The 25,116-nt window shown below is 37.1% G+C and overlaps 1 protein-coding gene across 12 annotated transcripts in view; it reads left to right on the top strand.

Moving 5' to 3' along the window:
* CACNA2D1 (calcium voltage-gated channel auxiliary subunit alpha2delta 1) overlaps nt 1–25,116 on the top strand; it is a 354,437-nt gene that overhangs the window by 52,425 nt on the left and 276,896 nt on the right. For all 12 annotated transcript variants that reach the window (XR_008206210.1, XM_052680848.1, XM_052680846.1 and 9 more), the window contains exons 2-3: nt 452–533; nt 17,944–18,060. Coding sequence is in view for 11 of the 12 variants with exons in the window: in XM_052680848.1 (XP_052536808.1) it covers nt 452–533; nt 17,944–18,060 (199 nt within the window). In the remaining variant the exon portion in view is untranslated. The remainder of the gene's footprint in view (nt 1–451; nt 534–17,943; nt 18,061–25,116) is intronic.

Raw genomic sequence — 25,116 nt, 5'->3', positions numbered from 1 at the left:
CCAAAGAGAAGCTGCAGGCCAGAAGATTTGTTCTTGTTTGTAAGCCAGCTACTAGTTGCTGTTTCTCTTTGCTTGTGCTCTTTGTTAGGAGAGGGATCTCAAGACCATCCAGAAAGATCTTTTGAGTGAGCTGCAGGTTGTCCTTGGAATACATTTTTTTTTGCAATATCAACATATTCTGCATTTTTGCCTTTTTTGTGTTATATATAGTTGCATACAAGTTCTTCACATGTTAGACTATTGAAAAAGTATTGCTAAGAGGGGGAAAAAAGGAAAATAGAGATCATATCTGAAGCAGATTCACAGCTGTATCAGGTGGAATTTAGTGTCCGTCTGTCACCTGAAAAGTTATCTGCTGGCTTTTTTTGTGTGTGTGTTTGTGATCTTCATATATATTTGCATTGAATTGATTGAATTTCTCTTATTTATTTTTTTATTATTATTTCTGTAGGATAAAATCATGGGTAGATAAGATGCAAGAAGACCTCATAACATTGGCACGAACTGCAAGTGGAGTGGAACAGCTTGCTGCGGTGAGTTGGAAAATGTGCCTTACAATGCACACCATTCATTGCACTTTCTAGCCATGACAATAACTTTAATCCCAACACAGCAAAAAGATTTTAAGTTAAACTCTGCAGTGTTTCTCTTCTACAGTGCTTATTGAGAGAGAAATGAATAACATACATCTACCAATTCACTCTTTTTGTGTTGCAGCACTTGCTTGCTGCTAATATTTAATCAGCTTTGCAGAAATAGGGCTTACCATTATTGCAACACTCCCACCTGAAGCAAGTGTTGTTATATGTTTGTCAGATATGGTATCCAGGAAGTAACCATTCATAGTAATGGAACATTCTGTTCTGTATTAACATAGGAAATCATTTTTTTACATATATTCACTGCACTGAGGCAGCCTACAATAAACACAGATGAGAAAGAAATTTATATTCAGCCATTCTAATTTAATCTGAAGTGTGTTTTAGGAATTAACATAATTATTGCATCATTGAAAATTTATATTTTTTTGTTATATTTCTTTCGTAGAGTCTAAAAACACATTCTGAGATGGCAGAACAATGAATTCACAATTCAGAATCTGTCAGGATTAGGCTGTGTAGATAACGGTGTGTGTATATCATCATCCAGTATGCATCCACAAGTTCATATATTCCCCCTTCTTTATCCTTGTTCTTTCTGACAAAGGAAAGGCTGCGGCAATGTTTGTATACGAGGAGCATTAAAGAAGATTGCAAAGATGATTTTAGTTCTGGCCTTTCCTAATACAAGAGTACTTGCTATTGCAGCAAAATCTAAGACAGATGCAGTTTATAGTCTTTGAAACAAACAAAAAACAAAATCTTGACTGAAAACAGTATCTTGAAATCCTATCACAAAGCATCAGATTGATACATACATGCGTTTCCAGCACAGGATCTCAACAACACAGAAATGTCTATCACTTGAGCTTTCTTGACAAACTGGTAAAGTTATTCTAGCATGGAATGCCAATGGGAGTTTTTGTAGGAGGATTTCACACATATTGGCTGACGAAGGAAAACAAGGCTTTTGTATCATGTCTCTTACTTCACTTTTGTGGTGAGGAGTTTCTGTTAAGATCTTTCTTGTTCATCATACCCCTCCATGCTTGCTGTGTCTTTTTCCCCATGTGGTGGTTTCACGGGAACTTCAGTGTGCTGCTTTATCACTCCTCAAAAGGACAAGGGGAGAAAAATGATGAAAAGAAATGATTTTGTGTGTTGAGCTATGAACAGGGAGAACACTCACCAATTACCCAGTTACTGTCACAAGCAAAACAGACTCAGCATAATGTAGTTTAATATAATTTATTACCTATTGCTAACAGACTAGACCAGTGAGAACTAAAAGCAAACTAAAATCAACCTCCTGCCTCTGTACTCTGCCGCAGTCCATCATTTTCTTCCTTCTCTCTCAAGCAGTGCAGGGGAATGTAGAATGAGGGCTGCAGTCAGTCCATAATGCTTCGTCTCTGCCATCTTCCTCCATGGTCACCCTCTGCCTGAGCCTCAGCATGGGGTCTTTCCCATGGGATGCCATCCTTCCCAAAATGACCCCATGTGGAGCCACGGCTTTCCAAGCACTGCTCCAATAGAGGGCCATACCATGGAGCCCACACTTCAGGCACCACTCCAGCATTGTCCCCCAGCCTTCCTGCTGCACTGCAGACTTCTCCCCACGGGCTGCAGCTTCAGCCTGGGATTGCTCCTGTGGGTACTCTCTACGGGCTGTCCCTCCTTCAAGCTACATTCACTGCTTCACTGTGTATTCCTCCATGCATGCATGTGGAGATCTGCTCCAAGTGGTGCCTATGGACTGCAGGGAAGAGCCTGCTCCATCATAGCCTCTACTGGGTTGCAGGAAACTACTGTTTCCTGCCTGGAACACCTCCTTCCCTCCTGCATTGACCTTGGGCCCTTAAGTTTCATTTCCCTCTTTTCATACTCCTCTCTCCCAGCTGCTGTTGCATAATATTTTTCTTTACTTAAATGTGTTATCAATGAGGCAGAGCCAACATTGGTTGTGGCTCTGTGGAGGGTCCCTTTAGGAGCAGTTGGATCTGGCTCTGATCTGACATGGCGCAAACTGCGGGACTGCGCTCACAGAGGCTACCCTTGCTGCCCTCAAACAACCATAATCTTGCCACACATACCTAATACACTCCACTATTCTGTCTTCAGCTTCATATACCTGACTCACCACTGGACTTTCCATTCCATTCCCATTATGCTGGTTGGGCTGTCTTCCCTCTTTTCCCAGTAGATTTGTGTCTCAGTTTCCTCTTTTTCTGCATAGCCTGTCTGCCTTTCTCATTTACATTGCCTTTTAATCCCAATTTTAGAATCTCTGTCCTCAGGTTTTTCCAGTTCACAATCTCATTCTGGACTCTTTTTTGCCTTACATTTCCAAAACTTCCTGTCCAAGTATGTTTTGCCAGCCTGCCCATTACTATTACTGCATGTCTTTATTTTTTTCAGCTTTCCCTTCATCACCACTTCTCAGCTTCAGACATGTCGTATTCTCCTCTGCTCTAGTACTACTTCTCCTCTCTTTTCCAGTCTCTTCTTTCCTTATTCTTTGCCTGCCATTTTCTAGTCTGTTGCCATCTATCTCTGCATCCCAATCTTTCATCCTTTGTTCCTCATTCAGTTTTCATCTTTTCTTTCTCCCACTGGTTGAAGCACAGGAGTGATTTAGAGATCTCTAGAGAGACCACATTAAGTGTGATTCTAGCTGCAAAGGAAGTATGACATTCTCTCGGGAATGATGCTGTCTGGGTTGCAATACATCTGCATGTAGGATCTTTTGAATTTAAGTGATAAACCTCTGCAGTGCACTGCAGTTGTTTTTCAGACTAAAATTCAATAAACAATAAGGAGTAAAAAGTGTATCTCTGAAAGACACATATTAAATCTTTAACCTACAGTGAAGGGGCAATAAGATATTTCAAATATAAATGGTTTACAGAAGATTTCTAATTTGAGCCAAATAATGAGTTAATGACCTGACCATTTTGCCTGGCATTTCTGTGCAAATAAAGGACAGTAAAATAGATTATGAAAAGCCAAGAGATTGACACTCTTACTCTTTCCACCGCCTTCTGCCTCCTCCCCCCCCCAAGGACAGTGTTATTTACTTAAAATTCTTCAGATGTGTGAGCTGCTAAATCAATCCTCTCATAAAAATTGCTGGGTAAAAATATGTAACATCACTAGCTATAATTACACTACACCATAGTGACATTAAACATTATCTTGAATACTGTAGGTAAGTTGCTTTTTGAAAGACAGAATTTTCTTGTAGCATAGTTCAAGAAAATCATAAGTTATCTCAGAGGTTATTGAAATAGTGGTCAATATTTGTGTGTAATCCTAGGATTAAAAGCACAAAAGGGGGGTGTTTCAGTGTAAAATGTCCTTCCTGGGCAAAGCCATTTATTTGACCTAAATTGAGTGATGCCTTTCACTAGCCAAAAGGTTGTTTTTAATTAGCATTCTTCTCTACAAGGGAGAATACAGTCTCTCCCTCTTTTTTGCAGGCAATTCCCACTTTCACATTTTTGAATGACATCATCATCATCTATCTGCTCACTGCCTATGAATGTTTAGTTAGTTCTCCTGTGAAATGAACCACAGTCTTACCAAAATGGAGATTACAAGACATTAAAAACAGTGTGTTTTCATGCCTGTCACTTCTATTCACAGAAGTTGCCTTCAGTTGCTCAAGCTTAAAATATGCTTAACCGTTAAGCTGAATTTTCAGCTTTGATTCTGACTCATTATTTTTACTAACTCCAGAATTCTTTGGACCAAGCCTATAGTCTTCATGTTTTTGGAAAATTTCAAAAAATGTTTGCTTGTTTGCTTGCTTACCCTCCTCCCACAAAAGCAGGATGTCAGATACAAAGGCAAGGAAAGTAATCTTCAGTTACAAAAAAGTAGACACAACTTTCCGTGAACAGCTGTACCAGTGTGTGTAGGGGTAGAAAGTTATTCTTTGTTCAGGTATGTAGGAAGGAGTAATATCTTTCCTTACTCTAGGGAAAATTAGTTTTGATTTGGCCAAGCAATGAAGTCATACGAAGGATATTTAACAGATTTGTATCATAACGGTTTTATAGCTTACTGCCTGGACTGAGTTAAAGAAGTCCCACTGATGAAGGTGAAATTTGTGTTTGCTTCACACAATAGGATCTTCTGCAAAGATAGACAGCTTTCAAAATAGTACGCTCACCACATTCTCAGCTCGTGTGAACTATTTCTTCGCTTAGTCAGGTCCTTTTCAGTTAACTCCATGCTATTTTATGGTGTTTCCATAACTTATTGAAGATGTCTCAGGATTAACTGGTGCTATACATGCTTGTATTTGGAAATTTATTTACTGAATTGCTTCAGTAGTGACTACTTCTGAAACTGTTCATTCTAATGAAAATTTCACACACTTCCTTGTTTGAAATGAGACAGCAATACCTGTAGTAAGCAAATTGCCAAAAAACTTAGATTCCAGTGAAAAAGAAGTCCTGCATTGAGATTGCACTTATCCATAGTCTTAAACAAACCAGTGAGTATAGTTAGAGTAGAAGGAACAGACAAAATGGTTATGTGTAGGAGATGGAGAAGGTGAGAGTTGAGATATAAGCCTTAATTTAGTGATGCTCCTTTACTCACTAAATCATTTTAGCCACTCAAAGAATCCTGATCCAACCAATAACTGAGCTCAGATTTTCATTTAACTCTGAAGCGTTAACAGCAGATGATTCCACCTCAGAATTTGTTGTGGTAGATTGTAAGTCTGATGGTATGAACACAAATACTAGTGACTTCAGTATGTGAGCTTTTGATCAGGAAGATTGTTGATGTTTAAAATGTAGTTCTTGCTTGTGCTGATCAAGTTTTATTTATACGATATGGAAATACTCTCCATAGAGTCTTCAAAAAATGTTCTTACATACACTTTTGAATACTGGTCTTTTTGTTTGTTTGTTTGTTTGTTTTGTTTTGACATTAATGAGGAATTAGAGTAAGTTCTGGGAGAGCTCTGGCTCAGATTTAATACCTATGTAATATCCTAACCAAAATAAAGCAAAGATGGGCTCTACAAGGAAGGAAGTCAGGATTCAAGATGCGAAAACAATCAGCTTGTTAAAAACTGGCAGAACTCCACTGACTTCAGTGAATTACACTGATTCACATTTGTTAACAAGTATGCCTAACATTTAATTTACAATTCAATCTGGTATTTTGGAAATATACAAAAAAAAAAAAAAAAAAAAAAAAGTATTTTGGAAAACAAAACAAAAATTTTTATTAATGCACACAAGCAAGTAATAGAGGGCATGGCTTGATCTCAAAGATCTCAATGCTGGTGTAGTTGCCCAGTAGTTGGGCACTTTCTATGGTTTAGGATATTTTTTTTTCCTTGGAGAAGCAAAGAGAAAGTTCATAAGAAAGTTTTGTATATATAACAACCTGATATTTAAAACAAAAGGATGGAATATGCTGGAAAACCTTTATTAAGAAGGAACAAGATGTGCTTCTTTAGATGTCTTTAAACAAAGACAGAACTTAGTATAGGCCCCTTACTGTGGTTTTAAATAAAAAACAGCCATTTAATTCTCATTTCAACTTTAAAGAATTTGTGTAACTTTGTCCTACTCATGAACTCTCTGTGCTGTCAGGCATTATGAAACTGTTCTGGTGTGAATGATAGGGAGTCTCTATAGAGCAAATAGACTTTTGGAGGAAAAAAAAAAGTAAAAGAAGGTGTAGAGAACAGTTTAAAATAATTCTAAAATCCATGTGGTAAAATAAATATGAGGCGTGTATTCGATTGCACTAGCTTCATTTATCTACAGGAAGTGAAAAGAAAAACTGCACACAAAGATGAAAATCGTATTATTTACCTATGAACAGTTAAAACTCAACAGGCTGAAAAAGTAAGTAGAGAGCCTACTGAATTACAGAATTAAGAAAGTAGTCACATTTTGATGGAAGTATGCTCAAATTCCATTTTCACATAGACATTTCACAGCAAAGGCCCATGACTAAGCTAATTGACAGCTATTTTAATCTAATAAACTACAACAAGTATGCTTCTGATTTCCAGCTCCAAAATACCTCTAGGGACAGGACAGAAGAGGGAGGGATCCTTCACGGTACACAGAGGGGAAGACCTCAGAGTAGAGAATATGCCTTACAGCAGTGTACAAGCTTGTCTGTTCCAAACTGATTGGAGAGAATCCTATTTTACATAAACACTGTATTAAAAATGTGGGTCTGCTAAAAGCTTTGATGTGACAAGCACAGGAGTTTCACTATGACTGCTATGGCAAAGAAATGCCATCTTTACAGTGTAACCTTTTCATGCAATGGTATAATTGAACAAAAATGCAGTTAGAGATGCTGTTCCAAGGAAATCGAGAGTCTGAATCTGTTTCTTTTTTGGTACATTGCTGCAAAAACAATCCATGCATGATGTTCATAAGGCATGCTATTATTACAGTCCCAGGAGCTGTAGAGTGAACCCATATAGGCTGACTTGGCCTTTAAATGATATTCATACGGAGATAGAAATGCTGTTCCATCCTCCAAAATAAAACAGAGTTACATATGGGTAAATTTGTTATGTGGAATGAATTCCATTCACACAGTTCTGCGACTGTCAGATTTGTTTATTTATTTATTCATTTAATCTCTTGAATGGTGCTTCAGAATAATTAGCTCTTTCGTGTTGAACACCCAGCCACAGTTCTGCTTGAGCACATTTCATCCACTGCTCAGTATGAGGTCTGTGAGCCTAATGCACAGATGGTGGAAGTCTGCTGAAGAACTCAGAGTGGCAACATATTCCCAGTCCATGCTTTCAGGTTTTCAGGTCCTTGGATCAGCCCACAGAGAGGAGTGACTTGTAAGAGAGGCTGGTGTCTCATCTGTGCTGACCCTGGAGCATGGCTATTCAGGAAAGCTTTCTTCTGCCAGAAGAATTTATAACCTAGTGGTAATTTGTTGGACTCATTACAGATTTCAACTAAGACATTGTCCTACAAGCTCCACAGACAGAGGCATGCTACTAACTAAAAAGTTATATCAAAAAATGTTCAGTAAAAGCTGTCATGCACCACCAACATTTTATCTAGAGAAGCTGTCATAAATAACTTTCCTTGTTCTCTTCATTTGCTAAATGGAGATTTCTGTGAGTAGAGGCTTTAACAGCTTTCTTGAACTTACTATGAAATTTGTATTTGCAAGTGTCTTCCTATCATCACAGGTTGTTTGAAATTCCTGGTTTGAAAGGTGGTTTAACAGACAATTTGGCAGTAAATATTTTCATTCCTAGTGTTTTTCTCCATGATCAGCATGAAAATTTCTTTATGTTGATCTTTATAAAAACTCATAAAGTTATTAGGATGAATTAGCAAACACTTTATATAAATTTGGAATTATTTATACACAAAAAAGCTAATATAGAGAATTTAAATGTCCATTTATTTTTAATAGCTTCACTTTTTTTTTTTTCTTTTTTTTTTTTTTCCTTGCTGATTGTGTTTATCAGGTTGCATTCAGCTTGAATATGCTTTAGCCAAAGGAAAAGCATTTTGTACCTTATGCTGTTCTCTGGTGAACTACCAGATGGACCCAGGGGATATATGGCCCCATTCCAGAAAATACTATGTTCATATTTCATTAAGGATGAAGTAATTCAGAGTTTTACGATTAAGAAAAGTAGAAAGGAAAAATGTAAGAACTTGATATTTTTGATAGTAGGTCTGATTTCAATAATAACATGTCACTAATGTTCACTCTGTTACTTAATTTTTCTAAGGAGGAAAAGGAGAAAAATCTGAAAAGAAGGAAGCGATTTTTTTTATGCCTTCAGTGATGTGCAATGTAATGGATGTTTTATCAGAAAGTTGGAGTGTCTAAGTGATCTTAGTATAAGGCTGGTGCTCTGAAACAGTTGCACGTTAAGCATAAATTGGCCACTGTACATCACTTACATTTGCATCTTTGCCTCGTCCCTAAGACAAGAGCACGAGTTTGCTGTTTGGGATATGGTGGGAGGAAAAGAGGCTAGGATTACTTTTAGAATAGAATCTGATAACAACTTCTTCATAACAATTTCAAGTTACAGTGAAGACTAGGTATTCCATGTAATCATTGAGAAGTTGAAGTTCATTTACCACAATTTGAATAATGTACAAGATGGATTAGGTTGGTTACAGATTACCAAGAACAGAAACTGAATTTTTATGATACAGTATTTTTAAAAGTATATCATTTTTTAAATACACCACTGCTGTGTTCCATAACCAAATACCAAAGCTGTAGGCCTCAAAAATAGAGTCCTCCAAACTAAGTTCTGTTTAGCTCACACATCGCTAACCAACCTCAAAATGTCAGTAAAATTAAATCACTTTTAAAAATGCAGACTATGAAATTTGAAGACACATCTGCAAGTTCTCTTTGTAATCCAAATGGAAATTAAAAGGTTGTCAAAACACAGGGAGCCTCATTTATTATTTGCAGATGCTTCTTTCCCTCTGCTCCCTTAGCAATAAACTGGCATTTTGAAGAGTTTTTAGTTCCAGCAAGCAAAATCAGCTGTAAGTTGTTAACAATAGGTGGCTGCATTAACAAAGCTTGCTCAGACTCAAGGGAACAAATAGCCTAGTATTACCACATTTTAATTACTGTTTGATGATCTGGATAATCTCTGATCAAAACATCGTTCTTGGTTCATTTACAAATTTCCATCGGATTTAACACTAATAAAAACTGTCCTATTCTTGTACCACTTGGTGGTCGTGTTCAGATGATGTTGAAGTGAAGAGATTTTCCTTAAAGCAAAACAAAAGGAAGCAAACAAAAAAGAGCAACCTTGATAATCAGTTTCCAAATTGTGTGGTTAGGAAAAACCAAAATAGACTCTGTTAATACTCTATGAATGAAAAGAACTCTTGGAAGAGAGTGAATAAGTGCTAAGTAGCATTAACAGCAGCTGAGGTAAGACAGAATTTCCTATGACTGAGTTTGAAAAATCAGATAAATGACCACCTCACAATATGCCAGGAATGCAGAAGAAAGGTAAAACAATTTCTTCCTGTTGCATGAAATAATGACTTGGTTTATGTTTTGCTCAATACACATGTTGGGATGTAAATGTTCTCATCCAGTCTCAGCTAAATGTTTGAGCTAAGAAATAAAAAAATGCTGCGAAATCAAGCAATGTAGTCTTGTTACTTAGCACTGTATTGATATTACTAAGAAAAAAAATCTTATATCTTTTTTTTTTAAACTAAGGGAGGACTTTCCAGCACAGGAAGGACGTGTAGCTCTTGGAGCAGGTCCAGAGGAGAGCCACTAAGATGATCAGAGTGTTGGAGCACCTCTCCTACGAGGAAAAGTTGAGGGAACTGGGACTGTTTAGCTTGGAGAAGAGAAGGCTCTGGGGAGACCTCATTGTGGCCTTCCAGTACTTGAAGGGAGCGTATAAACAGGAAGGTGAATAGCTGTTTACAGGGGTGTATAGTGATAGGACAAGGGGGAATGGTCTTAAACTGAGACAAGGGAGTTTTAGGTTAGATATTAGGAGGAAGTTTTTCACACAGAGGGTGGTAACACACTGGAACAGGTTGCCCAACGGTGTTGTGGATGTCCCATCCCTGGAGGCATTCAAGGCCAGGCTGGATATGGCTCTGGGCTGCCTGATCTGGTGGTTGGTGACCCTGCACATAGCAGGGTTATTGAAACTAGATGATCACTGTGGTCCTTTTCAACCCAGACCATTCTATGATTCTATGATTCTTTGACTTTTAAGTCCATCTTTGGCATTGGTACAACAGCAGAAGTACAAAGCTGAGTTCACGTTTGCAGCAAAAATGCTAAATCACAGCTTGAGCCAGTGATTGAGCACCTAGAGGGAAGGCAGCGCCAACCCAAGGAAGCTCAGGTGCATGCACTACACCTGAGTGACCAGGATGGGCGCAGCCAGGATTTACCCCTTCCCACACCTCATTTCAGAATTAGCAGCGGGTGAGGGTATTTTGCTGAATCCTACTTAGCTGAGATTTTCCAAAGGTAAGCAGTCTTTCTCTTTTGTTTCTCTGTCGATGACTGTTGCATTGGGGCTTATCCATTCACTTGCTGTAGCCTGGGACTTTGCTACCCCGCTATCACTGCTGTGCTTTCCGTCCCATTATGGTGTTACAACATTTTATGAAGAGTTAAATACAAAATAGTAATTATGAAAATTACTTCTTAATTTTAAAATCCTCTAGTCTACGTTCTTAATTTTCAACTATTGAAAGCATCTATGATTCCATCCAGTTAAGGATGCCTGATTATCTGCTTTCCTTTGAGTAGGCACCTGAGTGAGCCAATTGACACTGGCAATACTTATACTGTATCAGATGCTAACTGAGGCATAAGTGTTTCCAAAATCTTGCCTAATTTAGCTCAACCTGAATGTATTACTGAAGAATGAACTCCATGTGGTAATTTCTTTCCTAATGTGTACACCATTGCTATGATACGGTGTGGTTTTCAAAGTGTCAGCTGCCTTGTCACTTGTCATCTCAGATCTTTACAGCAGTCAGTGATCAGGCAAGTGATTCTGCAAAAGAAAAAGATACAGTAAACTACCAGGGTGTTTTTTTCCTTTGTGTTGTTGCCATGAATTTCAAGCATGAAGGTATCTGTGGGTTGCTAGGAAGCAGCTGTAATCCTATTTATATATTATATATAGCAGAGAGTAAGACACATCTAAAGTATGCAGTCTGATTTATTTGTGCATACAGAACTTGAGAAGGAACATTTTTCAGTGTGTTCCACAGTGGATCACTTCTGATTCAAAGAAAAGAAACATCTTGTCAGAAAAGAATTGTCTGGCTTGTGTTAGAAATACAATGTGTAACTTTGGAAATAGGATGTGGCAGGGAGAAGACAGTTGTTCCCTTTGAGCAGATTATAGAGGTGCTTATGACTGCTCAAAAATTGAGCTCAAAGAAAATATCCTCACTAGTAGAATGTTAGCAAGAACAATCGCTCAAATGGGTTGGAGTATTATTTCTGTTCTCTGACTCTCTCTGCTTCCCTGATTTCTTCATATGTTTAGAGGTCAAATGGTCTCCTTTACTGCTTTTCTCACTTAAATGAGATTGTGACATGTAACTTAATATGGCTCTCATGAAGCCAAAATCAAATAAGTTGTTGATTTTTTTTTTTTTTTTCTGAAAAAAAAAAAAAACAACAATAGAATTTGTTTAAATTTTTGTTTTGGAAAATTTTAACGTTACTCTAAATTTCAGTAAGAAATGTACTTTTTAACTTTCAAGCGAGATAATTGATAATTCCTTTTTCCCCAGGAATACTTTTGGAGTCAGTCTATGCAATTCTGTTTCTGATGAAGAGAGTGATGAATGAACTCAGCAACATGCCAATTTAGAGTGGATTTATGAATTAGCAAAACTCTTTAAGTTATCGCATTAGCTAAACTTTTATTTAATATTGCAATGTGATTCATTAAGCAAGGATGTTGCTTCAATCAAGAAGACTGAGTCACGTCTATTGTCTAGTGTCTAGCAGACAGAAATACTTTGAGAATGAATAAACATCCCCCCCTGAAGTGCCTGCTTCTTCTTGGGATGCTTGTTTGGTCTTAGGCTAAGAAATCGGAGAGCTGCATAAATCTTAGACTGTTAGCAAAGAGCAGATGTTCACCAATTCTTACTGATTTTACCAAAGAATTACCGAATGCACAGAACCAACTTTGGTGTGAGTGACACCCAAAGCAGAGTGCCCTCCTGGCTTGAAGTACAGAAGTTAGCTCAAACCTGTTGACTGAACTTTACCTCTGCAGTGTCCTCCAAACACACGGGAGTTTCTGCATCTAGCTCTCCAGCAGTGAAGACCACGAGTGATTTTTTTAGTTTGATGACAGCTCTGTACCTAAGCTATTTCTCTGTTTTCATGACGTACTCTGCTACAGCTAGTAAGTAATCTGGAGTTACTGGTGCATGAGGTATCTATTGCAGAGGTGCTGGTTCTGAATGCATTGTTACAGTAGCTGTTTCTCAGCCACAGGTAGTAAATCTTGGATGGCTTCATGAAAAAATGTGCAAGGGTCCTCCTTATTCTGGGCAGTTAATGCTAAGGTAGCGTTTCCTTTGAGTAGCTTCCACCTGTGTCAGGGAGGGAGGAGAGTTTTTAGTCCTGTGCTGTTTTAAGGGAACTTGCCGCTGATAATAGAGATCAAACATGAGAAGCAGTGAATCAGGTGCAAAATTCATTCAGAGCCTCTAGTCAGGTTTGAAAGGAGATGAGGCCAAGGGATAGGTTAGAGACAAGGCTACAGTGTGCATCTAAGGTCAGACCAAGATATATGACTGGAAAAAAGCCAGAACTGGGCAGAGAGATGGTGAAGGATCTGGAGGACAAGATTTATACGGAGTAGTTGAGGTCACTTGTTCAGAGCAGAGGAGCTGAGCAGAGGCCTCATGGCAGCCTGCAGATCCTCACAGGGAGTGGAGGGGAAGTGCTGATCTCTGCTCTCTGTGACAGCAACAGGGCCCAAGGGAATGGCAAGGAGCTGAGTGCGGAGGGGGGCAGAGTTAGGGAAAGCACCAGAGGTCACAACACCAAGCCTGGCGGAGTACAAGAAGAATTCGGACCGTGTTCCAAGACATAGAGTTTCAATTTTGGGTGGTTGCGTGTGGAGTCAGCATTTGGACTTGATGGTCCTTGTGGATATTGATCGTTTAGCCAAGTGTCATGGAAGCTTAGCTGAGGAATCAGATATTGAAGGTAGTATTGAAGTAGCAAAAAAATCAATAGATTTATCTTTGTATAGACAGATAAGGTGGAGGTGTTTTGTGTCTCTATTCCAAAACGTGTTTCAGGGTAGGAAGAGATATATTATTATTGATTAAGAGTTGAAATTGTGAGTTTGGACTTCAGAAGCTCTGATACCATATGATTTCTACATCCATAGAAGTACTTGATTATGGAACAAAGATTAGCAGATATGCAACCTAAACTTCAGCCATGTTATCTCTGAAGAAAAATCTCCTTTGTTTCTTGAATGGGAGAACAAACAAAAGAAGAGGCAAAGAAATTCTGTTGTGGTTTAGAATTATTCATCATGAACTATTATTCTTTGTTATTTGGGTAATCTATGCAAACAATGCCAGGGCTGCTGGCCATCCAAAATGCAGATAATTTCATACTCTCAGGATCTTGTATGATAAACTAGCTTTTCTAGCTGTAATATAAAGCATGAGGGCCATTAAATAAAATTCCAGCCTTGCAGAAGATGCCAATGTCTGCCACAGTATAGCACGAGTCATACGATGAATGTGCATTTTTCATTCTTGCAATTTGTGCAGAAATGTTTGACTTTCCCTAGCAAGTCTTATACAAAGCAAGGAGAATGTCTCTTTGAAAGAGATTTATAAATATGTCCTTGAAGAGTGAGTGGAGAGATGCATGTTCTGCTGAGAAATTGGCAGTTTTTTTCTCGTCTTTACCACATTCAGCTGTTGTCCTTGTTCTTGTCCTGTTTCCTATTAATGTAACATTTCCCCCAACCCTCCTCCCCCCTCCATTTTCTTTTCTAAAACCTTGCAGTTCATTAAACAGGAATACTTAGCATTTAGAAAGTAATTTTAATACATTCTTTCCTGAATGCAAGAGTCCGTGGCTATTGACTTAAGAGACAAATTATTTTTTTGTGCTATGACCTTATAGATTTTACTTAGTCATGCAGTGAGGCATTATTCTGTGTGAGATGGTAGGACATTATTGACAGTTTAGAGAGCTTTTAGGAGAACATTAGTGATTAAAGTACTAAAGATGTAAAAGCCAACAGAAATTCACATTCACATGGTCAAAGCAATTTAATAAATTGTGTTCAAATTAGCTCTTCTTAACAAGCCACGGAGCCTGCCAAATTGCAATTTGAAAGGCAAATGAGCACACCTTTGCTGATAAGACCCTTCATGGCTATTTGAGATGAGCTTTTACTAATTGTGTTTGACTGCGAGGTAGGAGGCTTTGAGAATGAAAAGTTTCTTGCAAGGTGCTGTACTCTGAAGCATGTGTAATTTCCCTGTGTGCTGCTACTCTGAACTACTGCAGTGCTAGAGTTGAATTACAGAAAAGGGGAGCAGGCAACAAATAAATTATGTACACCTCTCTTAAATAATTGGTGAATATTTTTTTCACTGTTCCTTGACAGTTTAGATAGGTCTCATGCTTTGGGAAAATAAAGAAGTGTGTTAAATCCTGTGTTATTATTGATGCCTTTTTTTTTTAAAGTTTGTGGTATAAATCTACTGCCAGCGGTAAAAATGGAAGACAGGTCCTCTGAGCGCTGGCATGGTGTAATGCAAAGAGAAGAGTCAGAAATGTGGCTCTATGTGGGATCTTGTGCAAAACTTTTTTTTTTTTTTTTTTGGATGGGAGGTAAGTTGAGTACAGAGAGTGTTTTTTAGTTATAAATATTGTAAGATTACTTACGTGTGATAATTTCTGAAGCTAACATTGGATCTGGGCTCTCCCAATGGCAGGACCCACAATGCCTGTTACAAATGCTTTAAGCTGAAGTACGAGGAGGGAGGACTCCTGCTGTGTGTGTCCATTGTCTTCTTGCTATATGATTCAGGATTTTGAACTATCCTTATAGCTGGTGCTGAAAGAAAACAAAAAATTCCTTTTATTCTTAGATAAAATAGACTAGACTGCTCCTGGATAGTCTGCAGCTTTCAGGCTACTCAGGATGGGAGTGCCGAGGACAGATTCCCTATAAGAGCAGGGTGTATGAAAATTTTGAATGTCTTCAAATTGGGATTTAAAGGGTTATATTTGCTATTAGAATCAGAATCACAGAATGGCCTGGGTTGAAAGGAACCTCAAGGATTATCAAGTTCCAACTCCCCGCCACAGGCAGGGCCATCACCCTCCCTATTTAATACTAGACCAGGCTGCCCAGGGCTCTATTCAACCTGGCCTTGAACACCTCCAGGGACTGGGTATCCACAACCTCTCTGGGCAGCCTGTCCCAGTATCTCACCAGTCTTGTAGTAAAGAACATCCCTCTAACAACCAACCTATAAATTGCATATAGGGATGAAAATGGACATTTTCCTACCTAGGAAAATTTTCCTTTCCTAGGTTTTCAAACAGTGACCAGTATGGCTTACTGTAATTTTGTACTGAAAGATTAATTCCAGTGAATTATTATTTGCCCATGCATTCTCAAATTCATCTCTACCGTCACAAACTGCACCTCTTGAGCACATACTTGAGTATGCCTTTACGTTTTATTTGTTTGTGACCTTCTTAATGTTTGTTTAAAATATTCAGAGAAAAACGCAATTACAATGACATGGCATTTTTATAGTGCATCACCACTCTCTCTGAATTTTAATATATTTTGCCTAATTGAAACTCACAAATGAAAAAGGGACTGTATTAAAATTTTCTTATTCTTTTGAATCACACATAAAAAGCAATTGCATGAAAACACCTGGAAAAAGAGACACCAAGAAAAGTGATGCAGATGTACACAGTAACAAATGATCTTTAAAGAACCTTTGCCACACTTGATGGTCACTCCAATTTAGATGCTTCTCCACTCCTGATTCAGACAATCTGGACCTACAAAACCGATTGAAAATCTTGCTTTGCCTGGAGAAGCATTGGGTCCCTACATTCGCAGCAGTCAATTTAATTCTGGCTGACTGTATGAACTTGGTGTGTTTCAGAAAAAATGTAAGAAATTATGTAGTGTTCTGCTGTAGGATAATTTTTTTGGATATTTTAAAATTGAAAATAAACTATAAAAATCATTTAAAATAAATAAACAATTTTGGGGTGCACCTGAGATAAAATTTTTGTGGTGATTTTGAAAATCCAAGCACTGCAAAAGTATTCAACTATAATCTAAGTTCATTAGAAAGATTTTCTTTTGTAACAGCTTTTCTGCTCAGGATGCATTGATGCTACTATACCAAGAATTAAAGCCTATTTCTGATACTTAATTACTGGTGCAAAGACTGTATTTCTGGAAAAAAAAAAAAGAAAAAAAAAAGGGGAATAAAAAGAAAAAAAAAAGAAAAAAACCTACAAAACTACCCACAGACAAAAAGAAGCCAAATGAACAAACCTCCCCAAACCTCTACATCAATGTGAAATTCAAAAGTGATAGAAACCTATGGCAGCTTATGAGACATGCCTGATATAAACTTGGAGATGTAACTGTAACTGTTAGAAATTTGCTTGCGATCAATGCCTATCAGCTACATGCATCAGAGAGAGACAAATATTGGTGAGTCTCTTTTGTGTCTCCATAGCTTTAATCTGAGAAAACTGTCAGGGCTTGTGTGCAGCCTGTGTGCAGTTTGTTGGTTCTTGTGCTGGATCTCAGCCAGCCATTAGTGCTGGACCTGCTCCTGTGTGTGCCTGGCACTGCCTCCCAGGAGACAGCACAGCCCTCAGGCAGTGTTTCGGAGAGGTGGAGTGCTTGAGTAAACTCAGGCCATCTGTTGGTTGCCTTAGTTAGTTCTCCCCATTTGCCCATAAAGTATCTGCTTTTTTTTTTTTCCTCTTTTGCCAATTAGTATATTTTTCTTTATACAGTTCTAGTAGGACATAAAAGACAGGGGGAAATGTGTTTTTCTATTTTTCCTTCTTTACTTCTTGTGGTTAGATGCATTTCATTACAGCAGCCTTGTTTAACAAATTAAATTACCCTCTTTATATGTGTTCTGCTTTGTAAACATTTAATGGGTCCTCAGAAATATCCTTTCTTCATGACACAAAAGAAACACAAATACAGTTTTTTTCCCACTTTTTTTTCCCCTTCATTTTTTTCTCCATTTCCTCCTTCTACTTTTTTCCTATTTCTCTTATTTTTTTTCTTCTTCTTCTTCCTCTCCTTTCCTCATGAAAACTAATATTATAACATGAATAAATAGATAAGGGACTAAATTGATTAAATTATCATAATTTAAATTATTTACTTCAAACAATATGTTTGTTGTTCAGCATTCAAGGAATAATTAAATTCAGTACTAATTATTTGGTTTCAGATTCAATCATCTTTAAGGGATCTGTTTTACTTTTCTCTTAGTCTTCTATAGAAATATGAGTCCTTGAGCATTTAGAAGTTGAATATTCAGTCACCAGAATCAGTCAGTTTTGATGATTTTTAGTAGCACCTTATGCCTTTTGAACAAAAAGTTGAAGTTTTTCTTTCACAAAGCATGCTGGAATTTTCCTTTAATCATTCTGAAGATCTTGAGTAAAAACAGAGGACTTACTTAATGATGGCTGTTGTGTCAAATCTGTTTTCTTATTTTGAATGTTGTTTGCCATGTTTATTTATTTCTGTTTTTTACCCTTGCAGATATATTTGAAAAACAAAGATTTGTATACTGTGGAAGCCAACAATCCTCGTCAGCTAGTGGAAATTGCAGCCAGAGACATTGAAAAACTGCTGAGCAACAGATCTAAGGCTTTGGTGGTGAGTACTAATTGGTTACGTTTTCTATTTACCATTAAAATACATATATATATATGCGTGTGTGTGTGTAATAATCTATGTATAATACATATACATATATATGTATGTATGTATATATGTGTGTATTTTTGAATCATGCTTTTGTTGTTTATTTTCCTGCCTGTATGGTTATGGGCAGTGTCAGCCTGATATATACAGGACATGACATGTAAAAAGAGCTCGTGACTTCATGGTAAAAAAATGAACTCATCAGTTAGTTGGCATAGTGCAGATGCTTATAATATTGACTGACAGATGAGGAACCACATCCAAGTAACAAATCAAGCCATAAAGAGACTGGAAAATATTCCTCTAAGTGATGCATGTGAATGTTTATGCTCACTGTAATTTACAGTCAGTCATGATCTTGAGGAAACAACCTTTTTCTTAAGACATTTAAATACAACTGTGTTATTGAAGTTATAATGTTAATTTTGGTATTATTGCTAAATAAATCTGTTAATATTTGGTCTCTTCACCTTTTTAGTTCATCGCTCTTTCTTGGTAGTAGCAACTAATTCTCCTTCAACAAATGTAGCCATGTGTGAATAGGATTTATATTCAGACTTATTCTTCTGACTTGATAATTTTATCTGTATTTCAATCATGTACTAGCAAAGTTAATCCTGAACTGCCAGTGTGAAGACTGTGCTGTTTAGTAATCTCTTGATTCTTTATTATTTGAATACACTGCAGCTATTTCTTGAAAGGGCTTTTGTCAGTAGTCTCTTTCTTTTCTATTGTGGAAGGCACCAATCTTGGGTATGCTTTTGTTTTAACTCATACTCACAAAAATATGAATCCTAAAAAAGTTTAGTTTCATTTTCAGAAGATAGTGAACAAACATGCATGGGGGATCTGGATGAATTCATAAACATGCTTTTTATAGAGCAGAGCTATCAGGAATAGGCTTGGATGGAATAACAGGTTGGGATTCCCTGAGGAATTGCATATCTACTTTGACTTGCAGATGAGTTCAGATGTGTCATTTAAAGTGAAAGTGAGAAGAAAGAAGGATTAATTTGCCTAACTTTATACATCTGTACTGTAGATGTAGATTTTAGAACTCCGCCGGTTGTCCAAATCTCCCCTTTCATTCAGCAGAATAAAGCAGGCACTTCTCAGTCAGGATTGACCTGACACATTCTCAGTATGCCTTTAAAATGGGATGAACTACAGCCAGAAATATGGACTTCTCTCTTTCTTTATCAGAGGTGTCTGGATATATATGCCTATGCTGCAGGTGTAAAGCTGGGAGAAATGAGTTCCATTCTAGCAGCCCTTTTATCAGTACAGTTTGACTCAACTGGAGAATCAGTCTGCAAGTGAAACTGCTGCTGCATACTATGCTGGGGGCTAAACTTCTTGTGGAAATGAGAGAAATGAGAGGTCATTCGCTTAGTCAGTTCTTTGTGCTTAGGTACCACAGAAGGTATGCATTTTCTGCTTAACAGAAGTTTATTCTTCCATTTCCCATAGCTTCCCTAACACGTAATGTAAACCAGCGTTATCTGGTAGAACTTCTCTGCTTCAGTCAAATAGATGTAAAATGCCGATAATATTTTTCTTTGCTTTCCTTTCCTCACTCAGTAGGCATGTGTTTATGTAATCTATGTATTCTATGGACTTTGTATTATTACTGCAAAATACACCTTTTTTTTTTTTTTTCTGTTATTTTCCATGAATTCATATAAGTCTATTTTGTTGAAGTTATCACAGCCAACTCTTACTGTTTTCCTTAGGTTCAGGATTCTTGTAGGGATTTTTGTGTATGTGTGATGTTGTGATCATAAAGCCCTGAGAAAATCAGATAAGTATATCATGTTTACTTTAGAAAAGATTCTAGAACAGTTCTTCTGTGAATCTAGGTGAAGGGCATCCAACTTCATGTTAGGCAACTGCTCGATCACTCTTTGAAGAGGGTAATATGATTCAGTTCCTTGAAGTAAAAGAAGATTAAATTAGGGAAAGAACACTCCTTCAGACCACTTTTATATCTTTTCTTTTTTCTTTTTCAAAAAAAGTTTTTTAGGACTTCTCAGATAATTTTAAACAATTAAGCCAATACAACCTGAAGGCAAATGAAAGTCCTTCAGATGCCCTAGCGGCTAAAGACTTATGAGTTTAAAACCAATTTTATTAGTTTGGAGGATGTGACTCACAATGTCTTTAATGCTTGAGGCTGGCTTTACTGCCAGTGCTGCAACAAATGTACAGCACTTACTATTTTTAACTACGTGCCATCATTTCAGGATGTACACAGTGGTTCTGTGCATAACAGCAAGAATTTGGCTTGGCATCTGTATCAGTGCATGGTGAAATTCACCCTGAAATGATGGCAGTATCTTAGCTCTCTCCTACTTCCCAGAACTGCATTTACTTTGCCGTTCTTTAAATTCTAATCAGTGCTGTGGAGATAACCTCTACAATTTTGGATTTTTTTTTTGACTGCGAACCACCAGAATTTGCAAACATTAATTACATGATTGCAACATACATTTGAAATACTTTTTGCAGCAAACTGCTTGAAATGGTCTGCTGAAACTTTACTTTTGTTCAAGAAGGACTGAGTTGACTTGCAAATGTTATCAGATTTCCAGTATTTGCTTTGGCACAAGGTTCTGTGAATTTTGTTTACTTTTATGTTCTAATTCTCTCTCTATGTATATATCTATGTGGTAATCTCATGTGCTTTCATAGACTTCCCTCTCTCCATTTTATTTTTGTTGCTGCTGTTTGTTTGTAATTTAAATATTTATGTGCATTCAAAAATAAAATTGACAAAGTCTTTTGCTTCAGATCAGGTTTCTGGCTATGTTCAATCAATCATTGATTTAGAAATGAGCTTTATATCTCAGAATTAGGCTGTGTTAGTGTTGATCAATCCTTTCAATACTAATTTCACTGTTTAATTTAACTTCTGATTTCTGATTCAGATATTCTTCTCAACCATTATCAAGGTTAGTTGTTCTGAGGAATTCTGTTATTGTTTCTTTAAAAAATGCATTTCTTATGCATATTCATGTACCTAGGGACTTAGTCCAATTTAAAATTTAAAAAAAGAAAAAGCCTAAAAAACATTACTTAAGGGGAGAAATACCCTTTTATTAATCTCAGCCCTAGGCAGATTTCTTTGCTGACTCGTATTCTACATTATTTTTAATTCTAGAGCATTTTATGCTGGTTTCCCTTGTGCTATCACCTTAAGAGCTCCTTATGGCTCAGTTATTTGTACTGGCTTTTCTATTTGCAGTTATCCCGGATTTATATCAGAGCTTTCAGTGACTCTTGATTTCTAAACCTTCCTATTTTTAGGAAGGTTTTTATACACGTGAAGCTTGTTTGCTATTTCCTGAATCTAAGCCAATAGTGTCTATTAAAAGAATTTCTTCACCTTCCGTATGTGTTTTTCTTCTTTTTTTCAAGGTCTACCTTTATGCATGTATTTTGTAAACTTTGTCTGAAGCTGAATCATTTATCTGAAATTTGAGTTATCTTAAATCTCCAGGGTCACATTTTCTGTGAAATCGGGAGTGGAGTTGAATGGAACTGTTACTAATGACTGCGCAGAGGGTTTTACCGTTGGGGCTAACATGACTCAAAGTGTTAATTAAGACCTGAATCCCAAAAAGAGCTTGATGGAAGAGGATCATACATCCTCCAGTAATGTGATGAGAAAGGTGCCAGTGAAGGTTATCAGCGGTGTCATTGTTCAGACACAAGTATATCCCAGGGGTGCCACGATCTTCCCTAGGCATGCTACACAAACAATGCTTGTGCAAAGTTATAATAAGCAAGTATTAATGACTTTTCTAATACTACGTTGGCTTCCCTTAAGTTGCAAGTGCGTCTTTAAATAAAAAATAACATTTGCATACTAAATTATTCCTGTTTTCATGTACCATTGTGCTCAATAACTCACTGTGAAAGGCAGAATTACTGTGCCTTACACAGAAAGGCTTGATTAAGTTAGAAAAGCTTTGTGATGTCGTATCTGTTTCCATATGAGAAAATTAGAAAAACTTGAACAATGGTGACATGTTAATTCTGTAAGGAATGAAATTATATTGTTCTTCCATGTTAATTTATGCTTGGGAGCAGCTTCAAAGGTGATTGAAATAGGTATGTTGTGGACAAAGAGAATAGAGGAAACCCTGATGTTAACTCAGAGGTATTTGCTAGGTAGTGGTTACTAGAAACTGTGAACCACAGAAGAAGAACTTAGGATGAAAATGCAAGAAGAGGGATGCATATTAAGTATTTTGTGAGTATTGTTAGAAATACTGAAAAGAGTGCATGACTTGTTAATTTTTAAAATTTGGTTTAAGGAGTAAGAAATATTTTCCAGACATTTAAAACCTACTTAACACAAAATTACAGAATTGACTCATTATGCATCTCTTTATTACTCATGCAGAAAAAAATTGTAAAGATCCTGACTTTTATGTCATGATTTACAAATTAAGTTTTTTTTGTTGTTGTTGTTGTTGTTTTTTTTAAATTTGAATATAAATTACTTTATAAAAGAGCATATATGAAATAAGTGTTTTCCAAGAGGCTGTTTTGGGATTTTGTTTCTCACTTATCCTTTTCACTGTGGCAAATGAAACTTAAAAAACTTAGCTTAAAGTAATGTTTGACTCAATGCTGCGTGCTACACCTAAGGTGCAGTGTGTTTTTGCAGCCCTTAGCCTTCTTTTGCCCAACTGAATAGCCTATTACTAGTTAGGTACTGAGGAGCATCGCTGATCTTCTATTAAAGGAAAATTTTTGTTGTTATTTTTTCATCTGAAGAGAATTTAGATATTATAAGTAACAGTCAAAATTAAGAGAGAAAATAATAATAAAAGAATAGCTACAAACAGCATTTGCAAGCTTGATCTGCAGAAAATTTTAGAAACAACATTAAAATGTCCTATTTCCTGTTTTAAAGAATCATAGAATCGCTGAGGTTGGAAAAAACTTCCAACTATCCACCTGTCACCAATATTTCCCACTAAACCGTGTCCCTGAATAAAATATCTAAACAATTCTTGAACACCTACAGGGATGGTGACAGGTAGTTACATGGAGTGATAAGGTCTCCCCTGAGCCTCCTATTCTCCAGATTAAATAAATCCAGTTTCCTCAACCACTTCCCATAAGACTTGTGCTCCAGACCCCCCATCAGCTTCATTGTCCTTTCCTGAACACACTCTAGGGCCTTAATGTCCTTCTTGTAGAGAGGGGCTTATAACTGAGCACAGTACTCAGGGTACAGCCTCACCAGTGGTGAATATAGAGGGATGATCACTTCTCTGCTCTTGCTGGCAACATTATTTCCTGATACAAGACAGGAAGCACTTTATTTTCCAAATTTCTTTAGACATAGCAATCAGATATCTTCATTCTAGCCTTTATGCCTTAGTTTCTTCTGAAAACTAAGCAAAGTGAGTTTCCATGGAAACTGAGGCACAGAATGTGAGCTAGGAGACAGGTTCCCTGTGTGTGACATTGGGACATGTCCAAGGTGCAGCACTATGGCAGGAAATGAGGAGTTTACTTTAGATATCATTTGAACATAGCTGTTAAAGTGTATCCAGATCCTTCATATTTTCCTGCCCATCTGAAATAAGGCTTGAGTATCTCCCAATACAAATGCTTAAATAAGCTTTTGTAACGTGTTTTGAGACAATTGGGCAGAGTAGCTGTCACTTTAAAAAGGATTGGGATTTTTTCCGTTCTTTTTTTTGTGTTTTTTTTTTATTAGGTATTTCTTCAGTAGGATTACAGAGTCAGGACTCTAGCTCTATTTATAAGTTTACTTTTTATATCTTCAACAATTCTGTGTATGCCAAGTAATTCACCAAGATGGGAAATGTCTAAACTTTATTTCTGAATACTTCATGCGAGTATTCAGAAACGACACTGTCATCTCCTTTTTGCAGTATTATGTCTAGATTTCAGTTCATGACTAGAGCTGCTCCAAATAATAGAAACTGCAGCTACAGACATGACAGAAGCTTTGCATGTGAGTTTTAAAACTGGTACTGCGGTTCTTTTAAAACTGGCTTTGCCTGGAAAATTTTCACACCAGGGAAAAAGGCTTTTCTGGACTTTTACTGAGTCAGTTAGCCTGTATCAACCTTACTTAGATCTCCAGATGTTAATGTAATCTATTTTGAAAGTCAGTTGTACTTGCTGAAGCAGAAAAAATTATGGTTTGGAATGACAGCTAGTGATATATGACACTTATGAAGTCAAACATTTGTCAGCTTGTCCACTTGTCAGATATATGAATTTGTTTTTACTTATCTTGCCTTGAGTCTTGTTTTATTAACTGAAATCCAGGTTCTATAGATACAACATTATGCCTCAGAGGATAGATTCACATAACTCACATAACTTGCAAGGCATCATAAAAGTCTGGAAAAATAAATCAAAAGGCTTGTGATGGAAGTTCTTACAGATATTGCCTGTTTCAGTGCTTTTACTTTCCATGGTTTAGTTGCTCTGGCTGCTGCATATCTAGTATTCCTGTTGACAGATATAGAGGGGTCATCCCTCCCACTTCCCATAGATAGGCATGAGTCATTGTTTTAATTTTTGTAGACCAGAACCGTATAGAATGCTGAAGTGGTATCTAGTACGCTAGCTTAGAGAGACACCTGCTGAATCTCTGTCCTGCTAGCACTGTATTGCAGCTAGAGTTTTAAGAGTGACTGAGATAATGAAAGATAAAAAAAGCTTGCAACTAATCGTATTATTGTGTGTTCACCTTCAGTTTAACTTCTTTCTCCCTACACAGTAGATGGTTACTGATACCGTAGTTTCTTTGTTGCTTTCCCATTAGGTACGTGGAGAAAACAGGAGTGATGATTGCTGCAGCATTTCTTTTCTATTCAGTCTGCTTCATTTATTCATTTGAGCTAATTCCCTTATAAAATAAAATAAATGTCCATGGCTAATTTGCCAGAGGTTATGTTGTTGCTGTTATTCAAACTCTGTTGGGAACTCTTGTGTGCGTGTTTGTGTGTT

The sequence above is a fragment of the Tympanuchus pallidicinctus genome, unplaced genomic scaffold (genome assembly GCF_026119805.1).
Source record: "Tympanuchus pallidicinctus isolate F22 unplaced genomic scaffold, pur_lepc_1.0 scaffold19, whole genome shotgun sequence".
Taxonomy (NCBI): domain Eukaryota; kingdom Metazoa; phylum Chordata; class Aves; order Galliformes; family Phasianidae; genus Tympanuchus; species Tympanuchus pallidicinctus.
The sequence above is the reverse complement of the archived record's forward strand: the minus strand, read 5'-3'. Positions and strand labels throughout refer to the sequence as shown.